At 32.4% G+C, this 18,631-nt stretch overlaps 1 protein-coding gene across 1 annotated transcript; it reads left to right on the top strand.

Annotated features, from left to right (window-relative positions):
- The first annotated feature begins 13 nt into the window (after positions 1 to 13).
- LOC128176714 (mitochondrial import inner membrane translocase subunit TIM44-like) lies at positions 14 to 16,976 on the top strand. Its single transcript, XM_052843226.1, has 15 exons — positions 14 to 112; positions 2,044 to 2,160; positions 3,170 to 3,265; positions 3,579 to 3,656; positions 8,515 to 8,595; positions 8,802 to 8,951; positions 9,243 to 9,312; positions 10,166 to 10,232; positions 12,609 to 12,694; positions 13,415 to 13,507; positions 14,201 to 14,325; positions 15,129 to 15,179; positions 15,266 to 15,355; positions 15,661 to 15,771; positions 16,149 to 16,976. Exons 1-15 carry the CDS (start codon positions 56 to 58, stop codon positions 16,266 to 16,268), a joined length of 1,392 nt encoding a protein of 463 aa, XP_052699186.1. The 5' UTR covers positions 14 to 55; the 3' UTR covers positions 16,269 to 16,976.
- Positions 16,977 to 18,631: the final 1,655 nt, after the last annotated feature.

Raw genomic sequence — 18,631 nt, 5'->3', positions numbered from 1 at the left:
ATAGTATAAATATGCATCGGGATCGAGAGTGTAACAACGTGAAAACCAAACCAAAATGTCGACCTTGGCCCATGCTGCCGGTGTTGTGTGTCGAAAAAATTGTGTATTACAAGTAAGTTATTGTCAAATATATTTAATTAATATGTTTTACGGTGCGACCGTTGGGGCGAGCACAGCATGTGATCAAACAATGAATTATAATAAATTATTAAAATAAAATTAACAACGTGAAATTTGAATGCCAAAAAATAAAACATACCTATTTTTCAGTAAATTTTCATTATTCATAGTTTATAAGACTTGATATAATTCATTTATTTATATGTAGAACAATAGTTTAATCTCAGATACAATGTTGTTAAATAATAAAGATTTTAATATATAAATATTCATTGCACTGCATCTCCTCTTTTAAAGTGATTGTGATTGATTGATTGATTTCCCCCTTTTTTTGCAGTAGACATTTTTTCTTAAACTTACATATAAAACTTGACTCATCATAGAGCTCCCCCCATGCTAAAATTTTTTTCATTTTCGTCAATTTATACATGTTTAATTTTATTTTTAATTTACGCTTAAAAATATTTGCTTATCATGTTAAAAGAACATGGTGTTGTCCCCCCCCCCCCTTGTAATAAATGGAAGTGAAAATAAAGAAACCATTGAACTGCTAAAGAGCAGAAGGATTAGAATTTTCATGATTTATTTTTCTTTTTGCTTGCAAAGATTTTTTGGATGAGGCTGCCATCCACCCACCCATCCCCTTTAAAAAAAAGGCGCTGCTACGTATAACCATGCGCGGATCTAGAGGGGGGTCGGGGGGGGGGGGGTCCCGACCCCCCCTGGAAAATGAAAATTTATTAAATTTACATAGTAAAATTATCACGAAAATATGCCTCGGACCCCCCCTGGCAAACACAATTATCCTTCGGACCCCCCCTGGAAAAATTTTCTGGATCCGCGCATGTATAACGTTACGTTTCAGGAAATTACCGTAATTATAGTGAATAAAATATTTGTGAGCATTTATCCAAATTAGTGCAATTTACAACCGTTTCCTGTATCTGAAGAAATGTCCTTATTCGTCAGCTGTTCTTTATCTAAGCCTTTGCAAGATTTTAAGAGGATTTTGGTCATTTCAGCAGATTTACAATAACTTCAATTAGAGTAATTTCCCCTTATCAGTGCTTATTGTGACGTCAAAGCTGACGTTGGTTAAGTGTCGTCTTACTCTTTAAAACTCCCCTGAGAAATAAAAGTATGCGAAGTATACTGTTTTATTTACTTAAAAAGCATGATGTTCTTAAAATTACACATCTTATAAACTTTTCAAAGGTTTTACTTTGATTCTCGGGAGAACGTGATGTTGGAACGTGAGGTTGGAAACCATTGGTACTATGAATTGTGGGTCAAAATTTACTGACTCCGAAAAAATATATCGGATCAATGTGTAAACGTTTGTGACGTCACACGATTATTTTCGATTGAAAGTGTACTGGGGTGAACTTTAGAGGTAACATTGACTGTATGTCGCTTACATCGTTATTGTTTTTACTGTCTAAATTTGTCTTGCTGATTCTCGTGAGAGTGTGAAGTGAAAAAAATTGCCATGATTACAGGGAACTACTGGGACGATTAAAACGATGCATAACTGGTCCGCTTTACTGACGCCAAAAAAATCCGTTGAATGAATGTGCAACATAGTCCGAATTTTCTATTCATACACGCCTTGCCGGTAGAGCTTGCTTCGCTCCGGCGCTGCGCGCCGGCGAGCTGCGCTCGCTATTACATTGTTTTCTTATTTTTGGTATCTGTTTTTCGATACAAGCTTGATTTGTTTCAATTACCACTGACTGAAGACTTTTTCATAATTCTTATGCAATATGACATTTATTAATATACAATGTTTGTAAAAAGGTAATCTTCTTGCATTTCCAATCTTTGTGTCTTTTATTAAGTCCGTATTTTTATTTGTTTTACTTGACTGAAGTGATTTTGTATCAAGATTATGTTGTTTTCACCTTTTGACTCAAATTTTTGTAGCTTACAAAATGCCAGCGTTGTATTGTCCCACATCGACAGAAGCATATCTGGGGAAATATTCAGTACAGAGGATTGAGTGAACCACTCTTCAAAACACCACAGTTACATGCCAAGCAGGTATATTAATTGTGATTCTCTAGTTGAGAGTAGAATCTCAGTTCTACAATATATTTTTAATAATACAGAGACCAAAATATTCAGTTCCGTATGGCTGGACATTATAACAGTAGTTCAGTCATCAGAGACTAATGCTAGTAATAGATTTTAAAAGGAGTGACTATAACATTAATTGTGCCTTATCAGTCGAGTTAAATAATAAAAAGTCCTGCCTTATAACTTCAATAAATCATTGATGCTCAAAAGTTGACATTTTTATTGAAAATCCTGAATTTATTTATGCATGTAGAACAATCTGATTAAAATCAGATCTTTGTAACGCTCCGAAATTCTGATAGTCGCTTTGTGTAGCGACATCAGAATTTGTCGGAGCGGATCAAAGATCTGATTTTAATCAGATTGGCATGTAGAAATGATGGTAGTCGCCGCTTACTTTAATTAGTGGTTTTAAAATAGTAAATCATTAAAACAAATTGGACACATTGCTTCCATGATGATACGCAAGAAACTGTCAGACTTTTTTAAAGCATATACTGAGACTGCAGCTTGAGAGTATAATCGAACTTGACAATCACAGGGTTCAGTTCTTCTGCGAAACATGAAGACTGGTAATATGCTCATAAATCAGTTATGTGAATCAATTTATCTTTATTAATATTTAAAAGACAAATAACATATCTGCAGACTAGTAAATGTTATTGTTGAGCCCTCAATGTTGACCATATAGACAATGTAATAATGATGTTAAATTAGTTTTTTTTTTGTTTTTTTTAAATTATTATTTTTTCATATGCATACAAACATTTTAATAATATAATAGTTAACTTAGTTTAACAAAATGGTTCCCAATATTGTAGTGTAAGAGTTAAAAAATTGATTGTGATTTTCAATTACTTCTTATATGTGTACCTCAAATTTTCTCTTGGTCCTACTCATTGTTCTTGGTACATGTATTGATTTGAAATGTGGTTTAAAAATCTTAATATCTGTCCATTCTTGCTTATTTCAGGGTCGGAATTATTCAGAAAGCCAACAACCTAAGAATTTTTTTCAAAAATTCTTTGAGCAGGTACAAGAAGACCTAAAAAAGAACAAAGAAATAAAGGTAATTTTCTTTAGACACAAATCATTACTAGTTATTCCCTCGAAAAAAATGTAATATATATATTCTACTGGATGAATGGACATATTTTAAGTTCACATATCAATTTACACAACAGCATTCATTTAAAGCAATTCAGCAAATCAATTTTCTGAAGAAGACTTAAATGTTCCATAGGGAACAATTGGAATGAAAAAGAGTTAATTTGTGTGATAGTCAAATACCATTGGCATAATTCAAACTACTATTTAATAAATATAAATTTGTAAAATGTTTGTGTGGCAATTTAAAAATGTTGCATTTTTTTTTCTAACAGGAGAACCTGAAGAAATTCAGAGATGAAAGAAAAAAGTTGGAGGAAGCTGATGCTTTATTGAAAGCAAGAGAAAAATTTGTAAGTCTTTTATTTCCTTTCTTGGATCTACATCTGTATTAAGGTACTTCACTACACCAAAATGTTATTTCATTTTTCATTACAGTACCAATAGTTAGACAGATATCAAATATCCATGTGATGATAGTAATATCTTAAGTATTTTAAAATAATTTTTTAATGTTTTTTGTGATTTTCATTCTAAAAAATATTTCCAGTACATAGTCAATAAAATAGAAGAAGTAATTGTTTCAAAAGATAGATCATTTCCTTAGACACTTAAAAAAAAATACAACACCTCATATCATTCGAATATATTTTTATTAAAATTATTTGTGTTTTTCCTCAAAACAATCAATGTTCGTATCTTCTTAATCTGTGAATGAATAATTTAGAAATTTTGTTAAAAATAGTAAAGAAGTGTAACAAAATGAATACAATATAAAAAATTGAATGAAAAATGTTACAAATAATTGAAATAATTTTTCAAAAAATAATATGGTATGAAAGATCCACTTGTAAGAGTTATCTTTCCTAATTCTACGGACTGAATCACCATGGGACTTTTTCATGTCTAAAACATACTATTTTCAATACTTTGTTTGAAATGATGTTAATTTGCTGCATTTTTTGTTTAATTATTAGAATATAAATCAAAAGTATATGACTGAAAATTACTAGTAATTGAATTTAGAAATTAAACCTTTTGATTGTAATAGAAAATAGAAAAGAAAACAATATATATATATATATATATATATATATATATATATATATATATATATATATATATATATATATATATATATATATATATCCTTCACACATTAAAAGAAATTTACTTACATATTTCAGCAAGTACTCTTTGCAAACTATTGCACAATGAAGGATCAATAATATGAGTTAATGAATTATTAAAGAAAATTTTATTCTAAAAAAAAACTCACATAAATTTACACACAAATGCATGCAATGGACAATACAACAGAAAAAAGGACAATACAAAAGAAAAATAGGAATTTTAATAATACTGATATATATTTTATATTTAAAAAGCTTGCATGCAACTACATGTACTACAGACACAGACACAAAGAACACAAACAGTACACCACACATAATACTTACATGATGAACATCAAGTTGATACGCTATGGAAACACAAGCTTTTCAAACCAACATGATCGACATACTTACAAATAGTGTGTTTTTCCTCAACGATGTCACTATACATGTTAAAATCTGCAATTGTATAATACATCTAAAAATTTATAGAACAAATTAAAAAATATGTATACATTAATAAATTCTACATATATTATTAAAATCAATGTTCAGAACAAGCCTTAACTATCAAAATAAGTTTAGCAAAAGTGATCATAAATTTTTCCAACTATAGTTTTGTTTTTTGTTACCCTAACAGTGCCCTGCTCAGTCTTTTCTCCTAAAACCATCTTTAAACCATCAGCACCACCCCTTTCAATAGCAAGTCTAAGATGGTCATAAGACAGTCCAGACAAGGCAATTTTTTTAAGCATGTAGGGAGATATGCATGAAGAGAGGGGAGCTAGTGTAGCAATCAATTCATTAGTTTTACTCTTGCTCTCAATGGAGGAAATAATAAAGTCTACACCAAAACTGTGCTTCAGCATAATTTCATATGAAACTTTATGATGTAGAACCAAAGATTGTAAGGCCTTAACATCCTCCAATGCTGAATGGGCATTGAAAGCCAGTCCCATAGTATCTTGTACAAGTGTCTGTAGTTTATAGGAGTGTTGTTCTGGCAATATTTCTCTAAATACATGAAGACTGTCAACAAATCCAGCTATTGTTGATTTTAGTCCACTCTCTGGATACTGCATAACAGATCTCATTAGAATTACAGAATCAAATACCTTTCTGTTATGACAAACTCTAAAGGATGTGCTCTCAGATCCACTGTAATATAATGCCTTGGGATTTTTGCAGGCAACTATTTTGTTGAAGTTTTCATTTGCCTGAGTGCTTCCAATATTGGAAAGTTTACTTGCATTTTTAGCTAAATCACTGAACAGATGCTGTAAATCTTTGAGTAAATCCACTCCAGAAAGATATTTTCCATATGGTAAATTTATGGGTTTATAATTTTCTGGGTCCTGTAGATATTTACACCACTTTTTTTCACATTTCTTGTGGTTTCCAAATACATGGAGAGGAATAGAGTCTAAATTTCTCTTTAAAGTGTCTGTGTCTTCGTTGAATTTAACAGCATATGAAAAACATTTTAGTAAATGTTGAATGGATTTTGGACCTAGAAGAGGATACTTTTTCTCCTTTTTGATGTCATAGAGTTTACTTGCCAGATTTTTTTTTGTATGATTAAAATCCGAAATTTTTTGGATATTTGGATCAAAAGACATTTTTGCCTTGGCTAAGGTTGTTGAGTCATTATCCATTATAAGATGTTTTACATGGAAGTCACGCGCTTTTAAGTCATGCAACATTTCTAAAGCCATATCTGGTTCCATTGCCTTTGAGGATTTTTCCCAATTTCTTCTACAATCATGTTTATTCACTTCTGCTGATACTGGTGCTTTATCACAGAATCTGTATTTTAAAGAAATCAATTTATCAGTACATGTTTTTATCTGATTACATCTAAATTCAAGAGAGAGAGAGAGAGAGAGAGAGGGAGGGAGGGGGAGAAGAGAAGAGAGCACACTAAAAGCCCTACCTGCATTTCTTGCACCGAACAGCATATGAAAGAATTTTTCCTGTCTTCTCTCCAATCATACTCGCATGCCCTTAAAAAGCAACAACACTTTGTCTTATTGCTATATTTCAATACCAGTAAGTCCAACAGTATACATGTACATGTATTTCCTACTTACAAGACTGTTTATTATCTCCCCTTAAGGGACTACTTTGTTTTAAATACAAAAACTGCTATACTGTTAGGTTTTATGTAGCATTGGGATGCTTGAATAATTATGCAAAATATAAAAAATGAATGATGGATGTTACCTGACAAACTTGCATAGTTTCGACCGCTACCTCTAGTCTGCCATCCAGCATCAAAGGACACAGAAAATTTTTCGGCATCTTGTGATCTATGTTGAAATTTGTATCAATTTATAAATAATCTTTAACCTATTAAGTCACTGAAAAAATATCATATGTTGAAATAAATCAGTAAAAAAACATTTCTACTGAACCTTTTTTTCTCCTCGGCAAGGGCTTCATTACAAGTCTCATTTGCAACAGCTTCAAAAATACTGCCAACCTCCCTCTCTCGTCTCTTAAAAGTTACAGAAGTTACAGTGGGAATATTCAAAGCAGCAAGGAAATTGTTAACGGTCATTTCTCCAAGTCCACAAAATACCACAGCTGCAATGAAAATAAATTTTTTTTTCAAGATTTGATATTAGAAATCAATTATTAATTTTCTTTCATGTTTTATAATTTAACAATTATCTATCAATCAATAGAGTTTATATAATACCTGCACCCAATTTGGTATTAATATCCCATGTATTTTGACCATGTCTCTTGCCAGTAGGTACTTTATTAATTTCATTGCAATTATTGCAATGAATTTTGAGGAGACTGCCTATAATAAAAGAAATGTTCAACATTTTGTGTATTTTGAAACTGTAAGTTATCTATCCTCTCTTATGATTTTAAAGATTGATATATTTTAAATTAAATGATATATTGTCATCTATTCAGATAATTATAAATAGGAGGAAAACTAATTAATGTCTTAGATACCTAGGCCATATCTGGTTTCTCCAACACAGGATGAAAGTTTTAGCTCTGTAGAGCAATTACTGCAGCCTTCACCTAATTTTGCAGCCAAAACACTCAACTCTACAATCCTGCGACCTCCAAGAGCCCCCTCCTCTTCTTCCTCATCCTCATCTTTTTCACTTTCAATCTCTGATTGACATGCATCATAGTTGTCATCAAAGCAATCATCTGCTATGATATAAATCAATATTCAGTCAGATCGAATTACAGTTGGCCATTTAATTCATTTTTGTGTCTATCATAATACTCAGTAATTGCAAAAATCATGGTGCATTCAAAAGCAGTTAATTTACCTGGTGACAAAGACTGGTTATGTTCTTGTTGACCATCTACATCATCATGTAGTTCCAAGTATTTACGTTTTAGACCTAGATAGAATTTTAGCAAAATGTAAATTTCATGGTTTTCTCTGAATGTATCAAATGTTATAATAAACTATTGCAATGTTCTTTGTGCCTATAATTATTTAAAATTTCAAACTTATTTTATATACACATCATACCTCTGCTATAACAATGTTCTTTACTTATATTTTCAAGCTGTCCATCCGTAATGTCACCTAAAGTTAGTAAACACACATTTCTGTTTGCCGACTCCGTGGGCGTGTCCATATTTCATTGCCGTCTTGTTGCTCTCAATGTAACTTTGTTCTTTTTTTCGTAATCAATATCTCCCTTTCAAAAACGTTTTAAAGATTAAGATCTCTTTCAATAGTTTTCTTCCTCTTTTTTAAAAGAGCTGTACCTATACAATTCGTCCCCGACAAAAACAACCGTTCCCGGAAATACGTTTTACGAAGTGTATTTTTTTGTGTACTGCGTCATCAAAAACTGATGTAGTGCAAGACCTTAAGCTAAAAAAAAAAAAAAGGTCTAAGAAAAAATACTGGATACTTAATCATCTTTCTACAAATTTAAAGCTTGCTCAATTTTATTAAATACTGTATATTATTTCATCCATTTATATTAAAAAGCAATGCTATAGTATCTCATTATTCAAGCAATCCTAATAAATAATATGAATCAAGCCAGGATAAAATTTTACCTTTTTTTTTTAAAGTTCACAATCTTTTTCATAACAATCTTAGAAAAAAGTTCAAGAAGAAACAAAAAAGAGTTCCACAGTCTTCCAGAAAACGTTTGAGGATGTAAAAGAAAAGGTTTCAGAGGTAAGTGTATCACAATAACTTCTACAAAGAATTTTATAAATATCTGAAAATTGTATTTTTCAAAAAAATGTATTTATGTTAACACTGTTTTATGGCCCTAAGTTCAAAGCATTGAACATGCATTTCTTGAAGCTTTTAATTTTTAAAGTACATGTATGTCTTTTTTTTCTTACCAAATAAATATATGTACCTTTTTCACAATTCAGACGGTAGAGGAAGTCAGTAAGTCTGAGTTTGGTAAGAAGGGTAAGGAGTTTACGGAGGAGCTGGGGAAGACGGCTGGTAAGGCGAGGGAAACACTCAGTAGTGCCGGGGAGAGCTTGTCCAAGTCTCAACCAATGAAAAAGGTGGCCGAGGTAAGTACAGATTTTACTGGGAAGGAATATCATTGTAATTGTTATAACAATTTAATGTATCTGCAGTAGGCAAGGAAATTGTGCTTGAATATCAACAAACATACTAGCTGTTTATACATATCGATAAAGGTGTAAAACTGGCTAACAATTATCTACCGTCAACTACTCTGTGGCACATATTCATGGCTTTAGGTTATAATTTGTAGCAAATATTCATTTGTTTAATGTTTCTTATGCATTGTCAATTTGTGTACCTGTGACAAGTTCAAATATTTTTCCCATTTATTTTAGGGTGTGAAAACAGTTTCAGAAGAACTGGATGAGCTTGCTTTTTCCAGGAATAAAATATATAAAGCTCCAGGTAATGTCCAGTCTGATTAAAACCTCCCCCCCCCTTCCTTTCTCCTTACAGTTGTCAGAGTCTGACAGGTATTGATAGGAGGTCATCTTCAAACGGCCTTTACTTCTGACCAATCAGAGAAGGGCTTGTACTGCTTTAGAAAGTCTATTGGGACTTTTCATCAGGAGACAGAAAAATTAAATCATGCTTTTTTTTTCTATGGTACCTCCAGTATAGCATGTCTGTGATTGTCTTAGGTATATTTAGATTGTATGCAAATTTAGAGGTCATGTGAATATGACCTCTTATTGATCCCTGTCAGACCCTGACGAGTAAAAGGAGAAGGGGGGTGGTTTTGATCAGATTGTGTAATGTCTAATATATGTGTCCAAGTAGCGTAGTGGACAATGCACTCGCTTGTCACCGCTGCGACCCGAGTTCGATCCCCGCGATCGACAGTGGTGGTATGTGATAGGGTATGGCGGTCGCCCACTTGGACACGTGGGTTCTCTATGGGTACTCCGGCTTCTTCCTACACCAATGACCCCCTCGCGCTAACATCTGTGCCAACGAGAGATATTAATTTAAGTTGTAGAACTTGCTTATCAATCGTTGTAAAATAAATAAAGTTCAGTTGTCTAATATATGTGTGCTATGTTAAGTATCTGCCTGGTAGTCTTTGCTTAAGATCTTCAATATGATTTCTGATACATTTATCCTTTGATATACAAAGGTAAGGTGTGTTTGAATGTTAAAGGAAAAAGTGGCAAAAATAAAAGAAATACTTTCTATAGTTAATGTACCGTACTAGTATATTAACAGTTTAGCTTTTAGAAATTTATTTGCATATCAATGTTTTTCTTACATCATTCAGAAAAACTGATGAAAAGAACTGAATTACGGACCATTATGAAAGAGGAGAAAGAAATTAAAGTGGATGAGTAAGAGAAGATTTAGAATGTTACTGTTGTGTTATATACAGTCAGTGTGCATGGAGTCAAATGACTTGTACTATTTTATTCAGCTGATCTTATGCTAGAGTTTTGATGTTATTAATTTTTAGCTCACCTGAGCTGAAAGCTCAAGTGAGCTTTTCTGATCACCTTTTGTCCGTCGTCTGTCCGTCTGTAAACTTTTTACATTTTAAACTTCTTCTCTAAAACCACTTTGTCAATTTCAACCAAAGAACAAGTGCACTTAAACTATAGAGAATGGGCCCTTTTTCAGTACTGTTATGTAGAAAATTGTGTTTTTTCGTAATAGTTAAGCCCTAATGGATATTTCTGATTTATATGCACGCCTAAATTTACCAAAATTAGCATACAGTTCCAAAAATTCAAGATTTTTAAATGCTTATATTTAATCTAATCCGAAAAAATCGAACCAAACCTACTTGAATTGTGTCTATTTAAATCAGAAGGAGGAGACAATGAAATCAGCATTATTCTCTTGGTGGATCAATTGGTGCTTTTGCTGAAATATTATAAATCATTATGCATTATTTTACGTCTGAACAAAACTCGAATAAAGTTTGAAGTTGCATATTACCATAGTGATCAAACAAACTTTCCTTACCATACAAAGTTGATTTAAAACGTGTCAATGTTTTACAGTGAGCACCTACCTGGGTAGAACCCACGTGATTGTTTGAAATAATTTATTCCATCCGTGAGTTCAAACATGGGTCACACAGGTAATAGCTTTCGCTTGCTATAGGAAAAACCTTAAAATTTTAATACGTTTTCCATTTTTTAGGTACCAGCCTAATGTAGTACAAACCTCTTGTTTTCACAGAAGTTTTCTAAATGCATAATGCATATTTTGTCTTTTCCACAAGTTTGTACTCGGTTAGGCTGACAGTAAACAAAGGCTTTGAAATGAATGCCCGTCCTTTATTTACTATACAAAACCACGAATGTCGGCTGACCCTTACTATGTTGTAAAGCTTTGTGCTTTTCATATACCGATACAGTAAATTCAGCGCTAAAACTTGCTGATTCTTATGGATTAGATATCAATAGGTGATGTTAGGTAAAAAATTATGCTTAATTTGAATCTTTATTTTTTTTCAATTTTACCGGGGCCCGTAAGTGCACTCGTCCTTTGGCACAAAGCATCCCTATAGAAAGGTGATTATAAATTGCAGAAATGAAACACTGATCTTTATTTAAAATGGAGAAAAACTCGAAACTGTAGAAAAAGGGGGATGCATTTTAAGAAATCTTCTTCTCAAGAACTACTGAGTCAAATTCAACATAATTTTGCATAAATAATCCTTATGGAAAGGAAAATATAAATTGCAAAAATTATCAGCGAATTCTGTTTCAAATTTGAGTAATTTACGAAAATAAAAATAAAGAGATAATTACGGTCAATCAGTTTATACATGTATAACTTCGGGTTCAGTATTCCATGTCGAAAACGAAAGTTCTTTGTATAAAGCAGCCATGTTTGAATGTTGACGCATAACAAACGCTTGTTGTGCAACAGTTTACTTGGAAGGGATATTAGAAACATGCTAAATATATTTGTGCCAATTTAGGTTAAATCTTTCAATGCATTGACCTTATCAGAAATCTTGACAAGCAAATAAAAAGAAGACTTTTAGTACGGCTATGTCTAACTTTGCAAAAAAAAAGTGGGGGGGGGGGGGGGAGGGGAGGGGGAGACCCCCCTTCCACCCAGTTCCAACGCCTATGCATTGATTATACATGTAATAGCTCTTTAACATATCACATTACAACATTTTTCATTCGAGTGTATTCATCGATTAAGTGAGTAAGCTTATAATACGTCGCACGAGTTCACGGCTGGTAAACAACAATCGTTTATAATGCGGAAGACCAATTAAATTTTTGAATGTTTTTAATTTGAGCACCTTGAGGTACAATTTTCTTCTTTCACATATAGGAATTTTTTTAATGAAATAAAATAACTAGCTAGTACAATGTAGTTGAAGATGAGTATGTACCTATATGCATATTCTCACATATAATTTGATCGTTTTATAAAGTGAGGGGGCTGAACTAAAATAAAGGGAATTGGAAGTTACCAGTGTACCCCTACCAAAAATTTAGTTTTATATATTGCATAGGATCTTATTTTTGGTAAAAATGGTGTGTCATAAGGGTACAATGTCAAAGATTAAGTGTAGGAAAATAAGTGTAAAATTTGGATACAGTTTATTTTCTGGTATTCTTTTTTTGTTTTTCTACTGAGGGGCCATATGGCACAATATCCTTTGAACACCCATATAAAGCCATTGTTGCTCACGTGAGCGATGTGGTCCCATGGGCCTCTTGTTTTTTATTTCATAGTGAAACAAAAGGAGTGACAGTTCACAAGGACTCAAAGTTTTATCAGAGCTGGCAGAATTTCAAAGAAAACAATGCTTATTTAAACAGTAAGTAAGCGTGTTAATTTTAACTTATTCTGAGATTTAATCATCAGTCTTTCCCCATGAGCAACCAGTTTCAATCCTGCCCATATAGCTTTTTTATTATATTTTAAATCATATAAGCAGCCACTGTCTAACGTGGCCAGTGTTTTAAGTTACCGTGCTTTCAACATGCCTGTTTTTAATGGCCATTCTGTCAGTGTCATTTGTCAAAGTATTTGTGTGTGTAATTTGAATTCTACCATGCTTTAATAAGATATCACTACAACACAAAAACCAAAGTAAACAATAAGTTATTCTCTTTTGAGAAGTGGACAGGCATAGCCTACATCCACTTCTCAAAAGAGAATAACAATAAGGCTGTTATCTGTAAAATAAAAAGGATTTCATGTGACATAACTTCTTAATTTGTGCAAGGTGTACCGGGTAGATATTATGTTTGAAAATAAATATTTAGTTTTTTCTTCATTGATTTGAAACCTGGAATAAGAGGCCACCTGTCTTAAGTGGTCAGTTTCTCATTTCCCCACAAGTGGCCTCTTAAAACAGGTGCAATACTTAAAAAGTTTGATCATATACATGTATGAGTGTGTGTGCACACATGTACATGTATATTCAACCCAATTTCAATAATGTATTGTAACAGATTTTTAATGGATTTTCCTCTTTTCTCTGATTTGAATTGTGTAGTAGGTCTTATATGGTTTTTAATCTTTATTTTGACAGAAATGTTTGAGTTAAAGATGAAATATGATGAGAGTGACAATCCTGCCATCAGAGTCACACGGGCACTCACAGATTTAATAGGAAAAGCTCTAGGTAAGACATACAAACTCTAAGTGAGACATACAATCTCTAGGTGAGACATACAAATTCTAGGTTAGACATACAAGCTAAATGTAAGACATATGTGCTTATAGATCAAGCTTTAGATAAGATAATCAAACATGTAAATACAGTAAAACTCATTTAGTACAAACACAGATATGGCGAAATCTCATATATTGCTAAGTTTTTTTGAGTCCCCGGTAAAATTCTTAACAAATCTTTGCAAAATTTTATGGTTATAACAAATTCAGATATAACGAATTTACAGATATAGCGAACTGATTTTTAGTCCCGTTTAGGTGAATGATAACGAAATTTAACACTTTTATAACACTTTTCTTTAGAGTTTGAAAAATTTAAACTACCTTTTAACATAATAATTTGAATGAATTTATTTTCACATAGATTTTTCAATTCACAATCTGATTATTACAGGTATAAAAAGAATTTATTTTCATATTAAGCCTCAATTAGCAAATATTGTAGTCTGGTGGAAAAAAAACATGTATATAGTGAATTCGCTATACATGTATTTATTATTACGAATTCGTTATAGGAATATATCGAAATACAGATATAGCGAAGTCATTCCGTTGGTCCCTAGGATTTCGCTATAACGAGTTTTACTGTATTAGGATTACTTGATTGTGACTTGCAAACTTTAAGAAAGTCCTTTTGTTGTAGGTACTGTATTAACACCATCTACTCTGAGTGAAACCCTGACAGAAATCAACAAATACGACCCATCATTTACACCGGAAGGATTCGCAGCATTTTGTGAAAATGTTGTTGTACCGAACATACTAGAGGTATTATCATGGTGCTTTACTACCAATGATTACATGTAGTGAAATTTTCCAGTCGTGTTATTAAATTATTTATTGCTGGATTTCAAATTTGTTTATAAATTATATATTGTAACTGTAACATTTCAATTTGCTTGACATTATATTAATTAAAGTTAGCACTACATGTACACAACATGTTGTAAGCTTTTCAGTCTTTAAAGCATGGATTGCCCCATTTTATGCTATAATGTGTAAGAAATTGAATTTAATGCCTTAAAGGGACATGGTCATGATTTTGGACAAATTTCATTTTTCTATTTTAAGTGTTTATAATGCTTTAGAAATGCATTTCTAACGATCAACCAAAGTTTGAGTGTCAGTCGTAGAGTTATTAGCAAGATACAGAGCTCGCAATTCTTTGTCATGTAAACATAGCTCGTGCCTTGTTTTTGTTTTTATTGGTTCAAGATATTGGCAAAAGTTCTTTTTTAAGCTAATTTCTGTCTGTTCTAGTTTATCTTAAGCATAAATAAATACCTCCTAGCATTTATCATATTCATTTTGGGTCTAAAGCTGGAATGTTCACATCAACATTCAAAACGTAAACAAAACTTTGTTTACATGACAAAGAATAGTGAGCTCTATATCTTGCTTATAACAGGACGACTGGCACTCACATTTTGGTTGACCATAATTACAAATGCCACACTGAAACATTAAAAACCGAAAATTAATTTTTGACTAAAATTGTGACCATGCCCCTTTAAAGAATTATATTTTGCTTTCCATTTATTTCAATATCCTTGTTTTTTCCTCTATTGAAGGCCATGATTAGAGCTGATTTAGAAGTTTTAAAAGACTGGATGCACGAATCTGTAAGTCATAGTATTTATCTAAAACATAGTTTTGAGATTTGGATAACTACCTTAACTTTGCTCCAGAGTGCAATATCTTTTTTCAGGCCTACAATGTGACGTCTTCTATACTTAAGCCTTACATAGAGGCCAGATACAAACCATGCTCACAGATTATTGACATTGGCCGGGTGGATGTAAGTACCACAGTCTACATACATACTGCAGTAACAGAAATATTTTAAATGAATACTATATTTTTATTAATATGGATTTGCAGATTTTTTATTTAAAAAATATATTATACATTGACATTGATGAATGTTATCAACTGAATAAAAAAAAATATTTCTGCTTTTACTGTAGTAGCATGGCAGTCCATCACTCTTCAATTCCTTTGATCTGTTTATATATTATTCCAACATGCATGTAAATCAAATAATTTAGATAAATCCCACAGTGGTTAGGCAATACTTGATTATTGTGTTCTCATGTTGTTTAGGTTCTTGGAGGTCAGGTTATGGAACAGGGACCAGTATTACTTATACAATTCCATGCCCATCAGATTGAATGCTGGCGGGATTTTAAACAGGAAGTGGTCGTTGGTAACCCAGTAAGTGTCTGTGTATACTCAGTACTCGCATTAATGCAAAACATAGGCATTAATCAGAGTAAATTACTTACTTAAATAGGAGAACTGGAATGACTTGATTATTGACAAAATCTTTTCGTAAGTGTACTCTATGGAATGAAGCTTAATTTTCATGAATATCCTTTACAAAGAAATTAACATCTCTATTAAATAATGAAACACAGTCTTTATTCATTGTACATAGAAACAATTCCATGAATTTACATCCCAACAAATATTTTAAAAAACTAGCAATCCAAAAATTGGCTCCTACAAATTAAAATGATTTCACAGTCATTGGAACTGATTGCAGAGGCTGTTACGGATCAACAATACATTGTATGACTTATGTTTTCCAGGAGGAGATTGTGAAGATGACCTACACATGGGCTCTATGTCGAGACCAGGAAGAACTGGACCCCAAGGCCGCCTGGAAACTGTTGGAATTCAGTGCCATGAAAACGAACGTCATCATCTAGGAGTTTTAAAAAACTTTAAATAGAGCGTTTTAACACATCTGCAGATAAGATTGGTGCCAAACATGACAAAATTTCTCTCCATGAACAATTCAAAGGGAGATAAGAGATGCCAGACCAGGGCCCTTCCTGGCCGTGTGACTGTAGGTGCGACACTGGTAACTCTGCTTACAATGTGTTAATTCTCTGGAGAACGTCCCCTCATTAACTACTGCCCTGAAGGGATGTTATATATCTGTAAGGTGTGATATTTAATGACAGTATATGAGGGAGTTTTGTAAACATATTGAATAAACAGTGTGGCTGATTTATTATGAAATCTTCATTCAAAAATGCAAAAATATCTTGGACATATCCCTTTACTTTTGTTTGTTGATCCAATACACACTTGTTAAAGACTGGGATGTACCGTATGATAAGCTTGTTTCAGTCCTAAACTACATTTTTAGTTTTTGTATGTAAATTGTAATACATGTATGACTGAATATAAATGAGTATGTAAGATTTGAAAGACAGTGTTGTTTTCTGTGATAACAATCTAGGGATGCTGTATTCTAGCAACTATTTTAAGATTTTGGTATGTTTGTTATGAATAAGTTATGTATCGGTATGATGACTGAATTACGACTGTTTCTGCAATGAAGTAATACAGCGGTAACCATGCATGTACTAGCATGCCTGTAATTTGATGAAAATAAATCAGTAATGTGTTTATTTTTCTTATTTTAAAAAGACATGCTATGTGAAGTTCTGTTAGTGCGACGACGTGTTATGTGAAGTTCTGGTAGTGCAACATGTTTTGTGAAGTTTTGTAAGTGCGAAAACATGCCATATGAAGTTCTGTTAGTGCGTCAACATGCTATGTGAATTTCTGTTTGTGCGACAACATGTTTTATTATACTTTCATGTTAAATACTGAAATCTCATTGGTTTAGACGCAGTTGGTAATCTGTTCTATTATCCTCAGCATTAGCAACACACTTGGCAAAGGGTAACACAACGAATTGTTACATGTGAGTAAATTATGCAAGTATGATTCGCCGTAGAATTATGTACATGTAAGCAGTAAAATTTTCTTTAAAAATAAGACATTCAGTATAATAAAATAAATAGGGCCTGTTTGGGAGGGTAACTGTTGAAATTGAGACCCCGAGAAATCGTACGGGCATATATATATATATATATATATATATATATATATATATATATATATATATATATATATATATATATATATATATATATATATATATATATATATAAAATGTGAAGTTCTGTTTGTGCGACGACATGCTATGTGAAGTCCTTTTAGTGCGACAACATGCTATGTGAAGTTCTGTTTGTGCGACGACATGCTATGTGAAGTTCTGGTAGTGCAACATGTTGTGTGATGTTTTGTTAGTGAAAAGACATGCTTTATGAAGTTCTGTTAGTGCTACATCATGCTATGTGAATTTCTTTTAGTGCAACGACATGTTATGTGAAGTTCTGTTAGTGCAACAACATGCTATGTGAAGTTCTGTTAGTCAACGACATACTATGTGAAGTTCTGTTAGTGTAACGACATGTTATGTGAAGTTCTTTTAGTGTGGCGACATGTTATGTGAAGTTCTATTAGTGTGGCGACATGCTTTGTGAAGTTCTGTTAGTGTGGCAACATGCTATGTGAAGTTCTGTTAGTGCACAGGGGCATCGTATCCGCTCTACACTCTATGACATATATATATAATAATACACAAGGGAAGAATCGAAAGTAGGACACGAAATGTAAACAATGTCCAAAAACAACTTACTTCACAAAAGTTACGCAAATCCTCGCACACAATGTTGCAAATGTTGTCAAAAAACACGTTCACACTCAAATATTCCTAATAAACTCGGTAAAAAGCGTTTTTATCCCATTAAAACCGCTGTCTGCTGCAGAAACCCAATCTCTTCGCCCAAGAAAAGATAACTCTGTACTTTCTCTCTCTATATGTTCAGTAATGATAGTAGAAATTTCGGCGGTAAACTGTAAAATGTCTGGGGAAATTTTAAATATTTTTTTCTTCTCTAAAATGTTAATGGAAAACTACGTTGGTGTTCACATAAAAAAAATTATCTTATTTTTTTATTCAATAATTAAAATACTCATAATTCATTTTTTGTCTTTGCAATTATTTCAATTTAAACCTTCAAAATTAATTGTCGTTGCCTAAGAATTTCAGCACTGTTTTAATTGTCAATATCAAATTACTAGCCTAGTATATTTACGTTTCTACAAAAGATTAAATGATAGGAAATATATTAATTTGTTTTTTAAATTACGCTAATTAAAGTACATGCCAAATATATCGGAACGCATGTTAACTTTTTATGCTTACGGT

The sequence above is a fragment of the Crassostrea angulata genome, chromosome 3, assembly GCF_025612915.1.
Source record: "Crassostrea angulata isolate pt1a10 chromosome 3, ASM2561291v2, whole genome shotgun sequence".
Taxonomy (NCBI): domain Eukaryota; kingdom Metazoa; phylum Mollusca; class Bivalvia; order Ostreida; family Ostreidae; genus Magallana; species Magallana angulata.
The sequence above is the reverse complement of the archived record's forward strand: the minus strand, read 5'-3'. Positions and strand labels throughout refer to the sequence as shown.